Source organism: Geotrypetes seraphini, chromosome 2, assembly GCF_902459505.1.
Source record: "Geotrypetes seraphini chromosome 2, aGeoSer1.1, whole genome shotgun sequence".
Taxonomy (NCBI): domain Eukaryota; kingdom Metazoa; phylum Chordata; class Amphibia; order Gymnophiona; family Dermophiidae; genus Geotrypetes; species Geotrypetes seraphini.
Genome location: NC_047085.1, coordinates 249,638,258 through 249,652,874, shown reverse-complemented (window position 1 = coordinate 249,652,874; position 14,617 = coordinate 249,638,258). Strand labels below are relative to the sequence as shown.

The window sequence follows — 14,617 nt, the reverse complement described above, 5'->3', positions numbered from 1 at the left end:
AGATTTGATTATGACCTGAAAAACGTCAAAATTAAGCCTGGCCAAGGCCCACTCACAACCCACCCATAACACGCCTCCCAACAGGCCCAATAAAACTCTGAATGCACAGCAGCTTAAAAGACCCATTAGATGTCCACATTTAGATATTTTAGGTGGACAAAACCTCCAAGGGCCGACTTAAGCTGTTTTTTGGACATCCAAGAGTTTTGATTATGTCCCTGTGAGTGCCGTCTTTGGATGTCACAATTTAGCACTGGCATTTACAAAGCTCTGTGGTAGAGGGCCAGCGAGGTAAATGCTCCCATGCTCATAGAATTCCTAAGAGCATTAGAGCATTTACTCGCTGGCCCGCGGTAAAAACCTATTACCACATTATAGTTGTCTTATTTTTATTTTCCATTGTTTTAACACACATCCAGGGATGGGTGGGGTATCTCTTGAGTGGTTTTATTCCCCGATTGAAAATGTTGGATGGGAGAGGGTTTTTTATTCTTTCGGTATTGTTATTGATGAATTATATGTGCTTATTATGCTTATTAATACATATATGTATATTGTTTGCACTTTTTGTTAGCTTTGAAAACTTAATAAAGATTTAAAAAAAAAAAAAGAAAACCAACCTGATTACCACGGCTTTGAAAAAGGTTTTTCATTTTAGTGAATGTTAAATGGTTTAGTGCACATAAAGTGGTTTTAATATGTACCAAACTAATTTATCATGCACTAAAATGAATAATGAAGAGGGGGGGATTGTTTTTTTTTTAATACTTGAGGAACAAAAAAACTGAAATAATTCTATTCAAGAAAGCTTACCTTCCATTTGATGAGGGTGGTTTTGTGTCTCTCCTCTCTTGTCTGTGCCTGTCCCTTTGTCTGTCACTGTTTCTTTGATGCCTGTCCCACTGCCTCTCACTGTCTCTGTGCAATTTGTCCCATTGCCTCTCGTTGTCTCCATTCCATTGGTTAGGTAGTGGTGTTCTGTCTGACTGTATACTTCTTCCAGAATTAGACATTTTGCTGCTTACATAATTCCCTCTCACCTATGGGGTGCTCAGTCCTGAGGAAATTGACATGAATAATAAATGTTTATGTTAGTTTTTATGGGTTTTGGAAGGGGAATAACAGAAAATATGGTCTGTTCTTGTCATTTTAATATGACAGAACACTCCTAGCATTTTCCACTTGACAGCAAATACTGTTATCTCTGCCACACACAAGTTTTGAAACCATGTCTAAAAGTACGATAAGTAGATGCATTGCTGATCTTAAATCCTTTGAAAGCTCATTCTAGCAATCTGGAGGGGCTCCACTACCCTGAACTACCACAAGTAACCTTTAAATGGAAATCTCTTGCAGATAGCAACCTCCGCTTTAATGCATCTAAAGATAGTGAAATACTAGTTACCAAATCATAATTATATCACTAAAGGTAAGATGGCACCAATCCATAGATGATCCTGTTGAAAGTTAAAATGTATTAACTGGACAGAAGGCTGGTTAAAGTTACTTGTGCCTGCCTATTCACTGATATTCATCACACTTTACCTGACAGTGCCACTGAATATCGGAACTAACCACTCCAGACCAGCACCTGTGATGGCACTAATCAGACATTGCAGTCCATGGATAGAGCTTTATTGAGTAGCAGAAAGGTAGTTCTAACTTTGGGTTGTGGATCACTTCCCCTCCATTGGGATTCCCCCTCCCTCCCCCTTCAAAGTGAAAAATATACCCTACAATCTCTCCCAAGCCTCCAACTCCTGTAGGCTCCCCATTCTACCTATATAATAGCCCTGATAATCTAGGGTGTCCTAAGGGCAAGAGTGATGTCCACTCGCTCCTGCCCATCACAACTCCAGTTTGAAAATTGCCACCACAACCTCTAGTGGCAGCCTCATGGTATTAGTGAGTGGTACCAGTGAATACAACAAGACTGCTGCTAGAGGTCATGGTAGCCATTTTGAGGCCAGAGCTACCATGGGCAGCACTGAGTGGGCATCATTCCTGCCCTTAGGATCCCTCTACACCACTAGATCTATTAAAGGTAAACCTGGGAGGAGACCACAGGCATTGGGGGATGTGGATGTTGGGCATCTTATTGGGGGGATTAGGGCGAGAGGGGTGGGAGATAAGAATCGGGGTAGACTTGGAGGGGGTAAAAGCATCTTTTTCTCCTTCCTCTGAATATTGACAAGGACCCACATAAGATCCAGAGGCCAGCATTTGGAAAATGCAAAATCTGTGAGCTCCAGGTCATAGTCCTGACATACCACAACTGAGACTCACTAGTCAGAGATTATGCTAAAACCAAGAAAGCCTTACCCCTCCCCCCATCCCCACTTTCATCAAGAGGTCCAGCACACCCTCATTAGAGACCTTTATCAGAACTAATAGAGGCTGAGGGGTTAATGACCCTTGACCTTCAAGCCCCTGAAAGGACACCTGTCTCTGGTTGTTATGGTTCACTGCTGATAAGTAGGCGATACTACCCCTCCCTGAATTGTAGCTTAAACCCCAGATAAGCAGAGATTAACAGGTTGCCCTTGGGAGGCGCTGGAGACTGGCCTTGCCAAAGTCTGTCATCAATTTCTTCAAGTTCTCCCCAAACAGTAGCTGCCCCTGAAAGGACACATTTTAATGGATAAGTTTTCTGTCTCTGTCTAAAAGGATGTCTTTTGTTCCTGCCTGTGCTGGAGGTAATCAGATGCAGAATGTTTGTGTTTACTCTCTCGATGGTTTGGGAAGAGGTCATTTAATTTATGTTAACTAGGTTAGTTGTCTGAGACATGAAGGCTCAACCCCCCACAGCTCTTAACACCTTTAAGATTTAAACAATGAAGTACATATCCTGCTCATGCACCCCCTCCCCTCTCTTGTCCATCCCCCTTTTCCTGTGATGGTTACCACTGACCCATGTAACAGATATATAAATGAATGCACACTCATAATAAATCAGGCAAAAATCTCTTTAGAATACTGGCTACCTATCTTTCTTTCTAAGGGGAATTGCCTCCAGATGACAGTGTTTTGCAGGGCAGTTTCGGGACCAAGAAACGGATCCTGTTCGTTTCAGCCCCCAAGATGGAAACTTCCTAGCGGCAGTCAAGACAGCTAGTGCACAGTAAAGACCTATGCACTAGCTGTCACAGCTGGCCACACCTCCGTCCTCCCATCACACACAGACCCAGCCCATTCCTGCATTAGGTAGCTTTGACCCCTGAAAATGTTCCTGCTTTGGGCATGGAAGGAGGCATTTTCAGCCTGGTGGGAGTTTGAACAAAGAGCCAGCCAATGTGGGCTCAGCCAGAAAGTAATAAAGGGATTGTGAGCACATGGTCTTTGGTTGCCCACCCCTATTGAAACCGTAGCACTGAGGAAGAAGCCCAGGAAGCTATGACAGGAGGAATTTGCTGTGCATGATATCTGAAGCCTCTGCTATAAGGTAGCAGGTGCCTGAGGTGTGTTTCTGACCTGGAAAAAGGAGTCCTTGGGGAAAAAGACACTTCTGACAGGACTTTCATTATGCAAGTGGAAATCTCCTGTCCCCGGATAGGACAGAAACATTAAAGACATTCTGAGGACTACCACATGCTGTGTTCTTCATTGCAAAGCCTGCGAGCCGATGGCAACCCTCTGAGACCTCTGTGGTAGCCCACAGAGCCTGTGCAAAATGTTATCTCTCCATCGGGATCAGGCACTTTTTTTTCCCCAGCGCTGCAGTCCTGCACTCATCGGGCCATGGGTAAACACGCTGCATTTGGCGGCCCCGGAAGCTTTCCCTCTGCTACAGCTTCCTGCCCCCACAGTAGGAAGCAGTAGCAGAGGGAAAGCTTCCAGGGCCGCTGAAGGCAGCGTGTTTACTTCATTCATGCTGCATTTCTCTCTATTTCTCTGGTGACATAGCACATGCAGGGTCTGGCATCATGGGTTTCAGCTGTGTCTATTAGGACTTTTGCACTGGTTTTTACTGATCTATGGAAGAGCGTCTTACTGCAAGCAGATGATGTAAATGCCCCGACACTCACAGGAATTAAATGAGTGTCAGAGCATTTACTTGTCGGCCCGCGGTATGAAGCTCTTCTGTGGTTTAGTAAAAGAGCTTTTAGTTTGTGGTTCTGTATTTGCATAGGGTTCATTGTGTGACCAAGGCCAGGTGTTCTGGTAGGAATGTCAAGATGCGTTATTAGCATCATGGCTCCAAGTAGGAAGATATTTGTTGGCTCGCCTTCAGCCCTTTTGGACCCAAAACGGTCCTCGCTTAACAATTAGCAAAAGCCACTGCTCTGGTGGATTATACTGAAACTGGATTGGATTGTGACCTCTTTTCCTTCTTTGGACTGGGACTTTGAGAGGGAAGAGTTTGGAGATATAAATGCTCACATTCTGAACTGTAAATATCAAGTTACTAGTTTATGATCTGTGTTTATTGAGTTTCTTCCTGATCAGTAAAGCAAGCTGAAATTAATCACTGAGACTGCTAGCTGTTTATTGCTGAAAATAAAATAAAGTATCCCTGACAGTGGTTGCCATACAACTTATTTTGAAGAACTGGAAAAACTGGGATCGGTTAAATTATACTTTCTGGTGGGAATCTCTATGCCGCACTTTTAAAATGGAACATATGATGGCTATACAACAGGGACATTATAGGAAATTTATGGATGTTTGGGAACCATTGACAAAATTCTGTAAGGAACGATAATTGATCTTATTTTTGGCCCTTTCAACATACACATCTAGGGTGGGCGGGTGGAGGGGGGGGAAATGCACTATTATTTCAAACTAGCTGATGCCCCGGCGTTGGCCGGGTATTTAATTATAGCAATAACACTGTTTATCCCAGGACAAGCAGGCAGCATATTCTTGACTGATGGGTGACGGCACCGACGGAGCCCCGGTACGGACACTTTTAGAGTGATTGCACTCTAAGAACTTGGAAAGTTCTAGAGACCGCACCGCGCATGCGCGAGTGCCTTTCCGCCCGACCCCGACGCGCGGTCCCTCAGTTTCTTAGTTTCCGCGGAGCTAAGAAGTCGCATTTTCAACGGCTGTTGAAAATTTTTTTCATTCGCCTTCCCGCTCGCGTAAACTTTTTCGGGTTTTTCTGCCCTTCCTTTTTTCTTTCTTTTGTAAAAAAAAAAAAAAAAAAAAACTTATTTTTTTTCGAGTTTTCTTGATTTGCCCCGGCGGGGCCTACTGCCATCATCGAGGCCTCGGCCTTCGATTTGGCAGAAGCCGTTTTTCCGTTCATGCCCCCCCAGCCCGGGTTCAAGAAGTGCCAGCTGTGTGCACGGCCTATTTCCCTTACAGACCCACACAACTGGTGCCTTCAGTGTCTGGGTCCGGAACATCAGGCCGCCACCTGCACCCGCTGTGCCACTTTGAAAAAGCGGACTCTCAAAAATCGAGAAATCCAACAGAGACTGCTTTTCGGCACCGACATGTCCGACCCCGTGTCTTCGGCACCGGTCTCGGTACCTGTTTCGTCGGCACCCACCTCATCGACGCCACGCGATACCGCGTCGGCGTCGCAACATGCAGGTAAGCCGGCTAAGAAGCCTTCCCCGCTGGAACGTCCTCCGGTCTCCATTGCAGAGAGTCCAGTCCTGCCGACCGTGAGGCGCCAGCGGAAGCGCTCCGTCCCTATTGAGGTGAGTCCCTCGACATCGGGCTCCTCATCTCCGGGGCGTAGAGCGGCACCGCAGGTACCGCAGAAGAAAAAAGCGGTACCGGTGCCCTCCCTCGATGATCGCATTGCGGCCATCTTACAGGTGCAGCTGAGGGACCAGCTTAAACAACTCCTTCCAGCTCTCCTGACACCGAGCCCTCCGGTGTCGGTCCCCACTGGGCAACCGGTACCGATTGTGGACCAGTCTGTATTGTCCCCATCCACTCCTTCGGTACCGGTACACTCGGCCTCATCGGTATCGATGCCTATCCTCGCACCGGAGCCCAAGTCTCATCACCAATCGGTACAGACTTCGGCTCCGGTACAACCGATAACATCACCCCGGTACCCGCGTCGATGAGGTCGGGTAAGTCGGTACGTAAGTCCCGACACCTGGACCCGTCCACCCCGGAGTCTCGGGGCCGTGGTCCCCATATTCGAGACCCTGATCTGTGGGGCGATTCTGAAGAACCTTTTCTGTCAGAAGGGGAGTGTTCGTCAGAGGAAGACGAGACTGTTCTTCAGGACACTTCCTCCAAGCCTGATTCCACCTCTTTCTCTTCTTTTTTAAGAGATATGTGTGACTCTCTTTCCATTCCTTTGGAGGCTGAGTCTAAAAAGTCCAAAGCTTTTCTGGACGCTCTTGATTTTGACCAGCCTCCAAAGGAATTTTTGAAACTCCCTTTACATGACATCCTGAGGGAGACTTTTTACAAGAATCTGGAGACTCCTCTTACTGTCCCGGGAGCTCCTCGCAAATTGGATTCCCTATATAAAGTAATCCCTATTCCTGGTTTCGATAAACCACAGCTCTCTCATGAGTCTCTCCTTGTAGAATCCACCCTCAAGAAGTCCTTGGGAGCTAGTGTCTATGCCTCTGTTCCTCCTGGCAGAGAGGGAAAAGCCATGGACAAATTTGGTAAGCGACTTTACCAGAATGCGATGCTTGCTAATCGTTCTGGTAACTATGCTTTTCATTTTTCTTTTTATTTAAAGCATCTCCTTACCACCATGGCTTCCTTTGAGCAGTACCTTCCTGTGAGGAATCGTGAGGCTTTCCATCAGTGCTCTTCATCTCTTTTCCAGCTCAGAAAATTCATGGTAAGGTCTATATATGACACTTTTGAGCTTACCTCTAGAGCAACAGCCATTTCTGTAGCCATGCGCCGTTTGGCTTGGCTCAGAGTCTCCGAGCTTGATGTTAATCATCAAGACCGGTTGGCTAATGCCCCATGTTTAGGGGATGAGCTGTTCGGAGAATCTATGGACTCAACGACCCAGAAGCTCTCGGCTCATGAAACCCGCTGGGATACCCTTCTTAAGACCAAGAAGAAACCTCCACCCCCACGGCCATTCAGACAGCAATCGGCCTATCAGCGGCGTTTTGTGGCTCGGCCCTTGCAGCCTTCCACTCAGCAACCTAGGAGGCAGCGCCAACAACAGCGGCAAACGCCTAGACCTCAGCAGCAACAACCAGCTAAGCAGCCTCCTCAACAAAAATCGACTCAGCCCTTTTGACTTGATCCTCGAGGGCATAGCCAGCGTTCAAACATCTCCTCTCCTCCCTCAACCGATAGGAGGACGACTCTCTTTCTTTCTCAGCCGGTGGGAAGTTATCACTTCGGACCAGTGGGTCCTCAACATCATCCGCCACGGCTACTCTCTCAACTTTCACACCCTTCCGGGCCAAAGTCTACCAAAAGAGTCTGCTTTGCACACTCCTCAATCTGCCCTCCTTTGTCAGGAAGTTCAATCCCTCCTTCTTCTGAACGCCATAGAGGAAGTTCCTCTAGATCAAAGGGGGCAGGGATTCTACTCCCGTTATTTTCTAGTTCCCAAAAAAAAAAACAGGAGACCTCAGACCAATTCTAGATCTGCGAGACCTCAACAAATGTTTGGTCAAAGAAAAATTCAAGATGCTATCTCTAGCTACACTTTATCCTCTCCTCGATCACAACGACTGGCTATGCTCTCTCGATCTCAAAGAGGCCTACACTCACATTCCAATCAACCCGGCCTCCAGACAGTACCTTCGCTTCATGATCAATCACTGTCATTATCAATACAGAGTGCTCCCCTTCGGTCTTGCCTCCTCTCCAAGAGTGTTCACAAAATGTCTGGTCGTGGTGGCAGCGTTTCTGCGCTCCCACCACCTTCAGGTTTTTCCCTACCTGGACGACTGGTTAATCAAGGCCATTTCATCTCAAACTGTTCTTCTGGCCACCAACCAGACCATCTTTTTTCTACAACTTCTGGGGTTCGAAATCAATATACCCAAGTCTCACCTTCTTCCTACACAGAGACTTCAATTCATTGGAGCGGTGCTGGACACTGTCCAGATGAGAGCCTTCTTGCCGGACAACCGTCTTCACAACCTCCAATCGCTCTGTCAGCAGGTGCTGTCCCAGCACTCCATTTCTGCAAAGCAGATGATGATTCTCTTGGGTCACATGGCCTCCACAGTTCATGTCACACCCCTGGCACGTCTTCACCTGCGCACTCCTCAATGGACCCTGGCTCTCCAGTGGTCTCAAGCGACAGACTCTTGCTCACGACACATATCTGTGACATCGTCTCTTCGTCAGTCTCTGCAATGGTGGTTGACATCCTCAAATCTCTCCAGGGGCCTTCTGTTCCATCTGCCTCCTCATCAACTGGTCATCACCACCGACGCCTCCCCTTATGCATGGGGAGCCCATCTGAACGAGTTCCAAACTCAGGGCCTTTGGACTCCTCAGGAAAAGAAGCATCACATCAATTTCCTGGAACTCAGGGCAATGTTCTATGCCCTCAAGGCCTTCCAACACCTTCTATTTCCTCAAGTCCTTCTACTCTGCACAGACAACCAGGTAGCCATGTACTACATCAACAAACAGGGTGGAACAGGCTCTCGCCTCTTATGCCAGGAAGCTCAAAGAATCTGGTCTTGGGCAACCACTCGCCGCTTATTCCTGAAGGCGATTTATATTCAAGGAGAACAGAATTTCTTAGCGGACAAGCTCAGCAGAGTTCTCCAACCCCACGAATGGACTCTCGACCCATCGACTCTACAGTCCATCTTTGCCCAATGGGGCACTCCTCAGGTGGACCTCTTTGCAGCTCCTCACAATCATCAGTTGCCCCAATTCTGCTCCAGACTTTACTCTCCTCACCGTCTGGCAGCGGATGCATTTCTTCTGGATTGGTCCAATCTGTTCCTCTATGCTTTCCCTCCTCTTCCACTCATGCTTCGGACCTTGTTCAAACTAAAGAGGGAACGGGCCACCATGATCCTGATTGCTCCACGGTGGCCCAAACAACATTGGTTCTCCCTTCTACTTCAACTCAGTTCCAGGGATCCATTTCTACTTCCACTGTTTCCCTCGCTGCTTACACAGGATCAGGAAACCCTCCTCCATCCCAACCTACAGTCCCTGCACCTGACAGCTTGGTATCTCTCGGGCTAACTTCAACTGATCTTATCCTATCTCAGCCTGTTCGCTCCATTCTGGACGCCTCCAGGAAACCAGCCACTTTACAATGTTACCATCAAAAGTGGACGAGGTTTTCTTCTTGGTGTCTCCTACATCATCATGACCCCAAGTCTCTTGCAGTGGAAACTCTATTGGATTATCTGCTTTCTCTGTCTACTTCTGGTCTCAAGTCTACTTCCATCAGAGTCCATCTCAGTGCCATTACGGCCTTTCATGAGCCGGTCCAGGGGAAACTCCTTTCAGCTCATCCCCTGGTCTCCAGATTCATGCGAGGTCTTTTCAATGTGAAACCACCTCTCAAAGCACCTCCGGTGATCTGGGATCTGAACGTGGTTCTCTCCGCCTTGATGAAGCCTCCATTTGAACCCTTGGCTACTGCCTCTTTCAAATTTCTCACTTGGAAGGTACTTTTTCTTATTGCTCTCACCTCTGCCAGGAGGGTCAGTGAGCTCCATGCACTAGTTTCTGATCCACCTTTCACAGTCTTTCATCACGACAAGGTGGTTCTGCGTACACATCCAAAGTTTCTCCCTAAGGTTGTCTCTGAGTTCCATCTCAACCAATCTATTGTACTGCCTGTTTTTTTTTCCTAAACCTCACTCCCATTCCGGAGAACAGGCTCTTCATACTTTGGACTGTAAGCGGGCTTTAGCTTACTATTTAGACCGTACTAAGCCCCACAGATCATCTCCCCAACTTTTTCTGTCCTTTGATCCGAATAAATTGGGACGTCCTGTTTCTAAGCGTACGCTATCTAATTGGCTTGCTGCGTGCATTTCATTCTGCTATGCTCAGTCCGGACTGACACTGGAAGGTTCTGTCACGGCCCATAGAATTAGAGCTATGGCAGCATCTGTAGCTTTCCTCCGTTCCATGCCCATTGAGGAAATCTGCAAAGCTGCTACGTGGTCCTCAGTCCATACTTTTACATCTCATTATTGTCTGGATGCTTTCTCCAGACGGGATGGACACTTCGGCCAATCTGTTTTGCAAAATTTGTTTTCCTAATGGCCAACCTCCCTCCATCCCTCTTTTTGTTAGCTTGGAGGTCACCCATCAGTCAAGAATATGCTGCCTGCTTGTCCTGGGATAAAGCACAGTTACTTACCGTAACAGGTGTTATCCAGGGACAGCAGGCAGATATTCTTGCGTCCCACCCACCTCCCCGGGTTGGCTTCTTAGCTGGCTTATCTTAACTGAGGGACCGCGCGTCGGGGTCGGGCGGGAAGGCACTCGCGCATGCGCGGTGCGGTCTCTAGAACTTTCCAAGTTCTTAGAGTGCAATCACTCTAAAAGTGTCCGTACCGGGGCTCCGTCGGTGCCGTCACCCATCAGTCAAGAATATCTGCCTGCTGTCCCTGGATAACACCTGTTACGGTAAGTAACTGTGCTAAATGGATTGAAATAAAGATACTTTATAGCGGTGAAAGAAATTATTTTTTTACAGCTTTATAAAAAGTACAATATTCAAATAATAATGTGAAATATTTGACAAAATGAATACAATACAACTAACACAAAACTTGATTATAAACAACATTTTTAGTTTCACCTCCAGGAGCAAGAACATATACATTCTTGGGTGAACCCACCCTTGAGCAAGCAACATAGAGTTGTCCATGGGAAAAACAGCGGGATCTTAAATCCACTCCACAGTATGTAATAGTCTGTCCTTGTGATTTGTTGATTGTGATAGAGAATGCAAGTCTCACTGGAATTTGCAATCTCGTAAACTGAAAAGGAAGATCTGTTGGAATAAGTGGTATGCGCGGGATAAATACGGTTTCACCTTGTCCCTTTCAGGTTAAGATAGTCGCTTCAATTACATTGGCCAGTAACCTCTTTACACAAAGCCTTGTGCCATTGCAAAGTTTTGGTGGGTCAAGGTTGCTAAGTAAAATAACTGGAGATCCCACAGCTTTTTACATTTTTTCCATTGACATGAATGGGTGAAATCTGATTTTCTGTTTGTAGCTCCGCCCACGTGTGCAGGTGGGCCGCGAGACCCCCAGAACATATCACCCCAGGTAGTAAGGGATCTGCATATCAAGTTTCGTTCAAATTGGTCCCACAGCTTTTTACATTTTTTCCATTGACTTGAATGGGTGAAATCAGATTTTCTGTTTGTAGCTCCGCCCACATGTGCAGGTGGGCAGCGAGACCCCCAGAACATATCACCCCAGGTAGTGAGGGATCTGCATACCAAGTTTCGTTCAAATCGGTCAAGCCGTTTTTGCGTGATCGCGGCACATACACACACACATACATACCTCCGATTTTATATATATAGATTAGGAAAGGTTATTGAAAGATTCTATGGCTTTGTGTTTTCTTGTTAATTATTGGGTGGGTGGGAGGGTTAAAATGATTGCTCATGTGTGTCTGTAAGATGAATGTGCTTTTCTTGGTATTATTATATGTATACATATTTGTGTTTTGCACTGTTGTTGTTTGGAAAATCAATAAAGATTAAAAAATAATAATAATAAAGTATGCCCAGGAAAGAGTACCCTTCAGCTGGCCCCAGCCTACGCCCATCTCGGAAACAGAACTTTGTTTAGGATATCTTTGTCATAGGTACCTGACTCAAAGTGCCAGCTGTTGTCCAAAGACATGGTGAGACCAGGCTTACACAGCTAACATGACATTTTTTAACACAAAGTCCCCTGTTTTAGTGCAATAGTGTGAGTCTGTACTACCCTGTTTCCCTGAAAACAAGACCTATCCCGAAAATAAGTGCTAGCATGATTTTTTAAAGATGCTCCGAATATAAGCCCTACACCAAAAAAAAGCCCTAGTTAAGATCAACCCCCGAAGCCCCCCCCAAATGTCCCTGACACTCCCTTATTCCATCCCTGCCCAATTCACTGAAAAAAATCAGACTGGTCGATTCAGCAACCCCCACCCCAGTGAGACCTGACATACCTCATCTCCAAGGCCTCCTAAAGCAGCAGCGGTGGCAATGCTCTGAACGGGCTGCTTCACGGCCTTCCCCGCTGGGGTCTTCCCTCTGCTGCATCACTACGCGCCGCCACTGCTGCTGTTTTTGGAGGCCCCAGAGTGGAGGTCTGTCAGTCTCATGGTGAGAGGGTCGGTGGGGTTCTGCTGCACAGGGGGATGGGAGGGAGGGAAGGAAAGATGCTGCACAAGTGGAGGGGGGAGAAAGGAAAGAGGAAAAATTGGGTTAGAAGAGAGGAAGGGAGAGATGATTGTTGTACATGAAAAAAATAAGACATCCCCCGAAAATAAGGCCCTAACAGATTTTTTGGACCCCAAATTAATATGACACTGTCTTATTTTGGGGGAAACATGGTACTGGTCTCTCATGCTGCATTAGAGGGTCTTTTACTAAGGCGCGCTAGCCGATTTAGCACATCCACAGAATATAATGGACACCTTCGCATTTAGCGCGTGCTAAATCGGCTAGCACGCCTTAATAAAAGGACCCCTAGCTTTTTAACGCAACTTAGTATAAGAACCCAGATGCACAGTTCCAGAAAATGGTATCTTCTGTTATCCTTAGAACAGAGGGCGAGCCTTTAGTGACAACAGGATGCCTCTCTCCAAGCCTATGCAATCCCCAAGGGCTGTGCTAATCAGAAGTCAGAGAAGAAACAGTTTAGTTTTAACTGTTGTTTGCTCTAATTCAGTGTCTCTCAAACTGTGTGCCAAGGCAAAGTGGTGTGCCCCTAAGAGAATCCAGGTGTGCCATGAGATATTCCGGAATTTTACTTTAATTTTAAAAATTCCCTTCATAAGTATACACTAGAATAGATGAAATGTATGCTGCGTACGCAAAAGTCTGTCAACCTTAACTTGAGCAACAAAGCAATCAAGGATCTTCTTATCTTTGTGAACTTGGATTTTCAGCTCTGACAGAAATTAAATCGAAAAAAAGAGAACTGCAGATAGTAGATGATGAAATGTATGTTTGCTTGTCGATTATCGAATCACGTTTTGAGCTAATTCACACTCAAAAACAAGCATATCCATTAGCAATTCTATTCTATCTACATGAGTTTCACTGTTACAATTACCCATACATAGTTTAAAGAACTTTAAATAAATAACTCTGAAATTTAATTTATTGTTGGTTTTTGCAATTTTATAATTTCAATTATAACTAGTTTTTTAGCCGGTTACATTAACAGGTGTTAGAATAGATGTGAAGACTTAGGCATTTCTTTCTCTTTCCCTGCCCCCTTTTTGTCTCTCTCCCTGCCCCCCCCCCCCCCTGTGTGTCCGTCTTTCTGTCTCTCTCCCTACCCGCTGTCTGCAGATAACCACCTCCCCGGGCAGATTTTAAAACTAAACGGCAGGACAGTGGCGGTCAAAACCGGAAGAGTCCCTCTCCTGGAGCGGCTCTTCCTCCCTACAACAGCATTCCGACCGCTTCCTAAATTAGCAAGATACGGGCTTTAAGGGAGCAGAGCAAAAGTGCTAAGCCCACTGAAAAAGCGGGCTGCCAGTGCGCGCAGGTACAGAGAGGCAGAAAATCGCAAGCTTACGCTTACCTTGCCGAGGGGGAGGGGGAGAGAGAGACCCCGGCACCTAACCCTCCGCGCGCGCTTATCCTGCCAGGTGTGAGGGGGCCCAGGGCTCTTGATAGGCGCGAGGGACGGAGGACTCCGGTAGGCGCGCGCTATGACTCTGTGTGTGCACTAGTTGCTTCCTGTGAGACCGGTCTGTCAGGTGCCGGGGCGGTCACCTTGTTATTTGTGGCTCTTTCTCTGGTAGAAAGTTTCCAGCCGCTCAGAGGTATGCGGGCGCCACCCACGCTTTTGTTAACTCTCCTGCGAGACAGAAACCGGGCCTATCTTGGAATATTTCCCCTAGTTTTAGGGGAGAGGGTAAACAGAGACTACATAGTAGTCATATTCTGGGTTTCTCTAATCACTTTAAGGAGCTTGTGTAGGATTGATTGGTTTTTGCAATAGAGCTCCTAATTTGCTTGGAGGCTTAATTATACTGGATAGATTTTAAGATGCCTAACATGCCTTAGATGTAAATGATCTGCTCCAGGAATCCAGTTGTATCATAATAATGTCACTTTTGCAAATCTCAGGATATTACTTTATCTTTTTTTTAATCTGGAAGGTTACAAGTGTAATTCTGGGTCTGGAACTCGACCTAGCTGGAGTTCCCTGAAGGCAGTCTTTTGTCAGTCCCTCACTCCTTAAGGGCTTATTGTCTCCACTTGGGGAAAGGAAATCTTAGTGGTTGGGATCACCCTCATGTGGCTGTGTGCCTAAATCGCTCCTCTCCTTTCCAGCCTCCCTTGCCCAGTCCCTAAGCTCTCACCCATCCTCTGGAGCTCTCTTGGGCAGGTGGCTGTTGTTTTTCCAAGCCGGCTGGGCCTGCTCCCACTGAAGTCTCCTGGATGCCCTTCCTGAGCACACTCTGAGAACCCGCTGTCCTCCCAAAAGGCTCTCCTCTTCCATTGACCACTCCTAGGGAACCTTGTCTGTCTGCTGGG

The 14,617-nt window shown here is 46.7% G+C and overlaps 1 protein-coding gene across 1 annotated transcript in view; it reads right to left on the bottom strand.

Annotated features, from left to right (window-relative positions):
• The window catches only part of LOC117356054 (MARVEL domain-containing protein 3-like), a 63,480-nt gene extending 49,343 nt beyond the window's left edge, over nucleotides 1-14,137 (bottom strand). The window contains exons 1-2 of the mRNA XM_033935322.1: nucleotides 13,656-14,137; nucleotides 814-1,057 (exon numbers count right to left, since the gene is read on the bottom strand). Coding sequence (XP_033791213.1) covers nucleotides 814-1,013 — 200 coding nt within the window. The 5' untranslated portion in view covers nucleotides 1,014-1,057; nucleotides 13,656-14,137. The remainder of the gene's footprint in view (nucleotides 1-813; nucleotides 1,058-13,655) is intronic.
• Nucleotides 14,138-14,617: the final 480 nt, after the last annotated feature.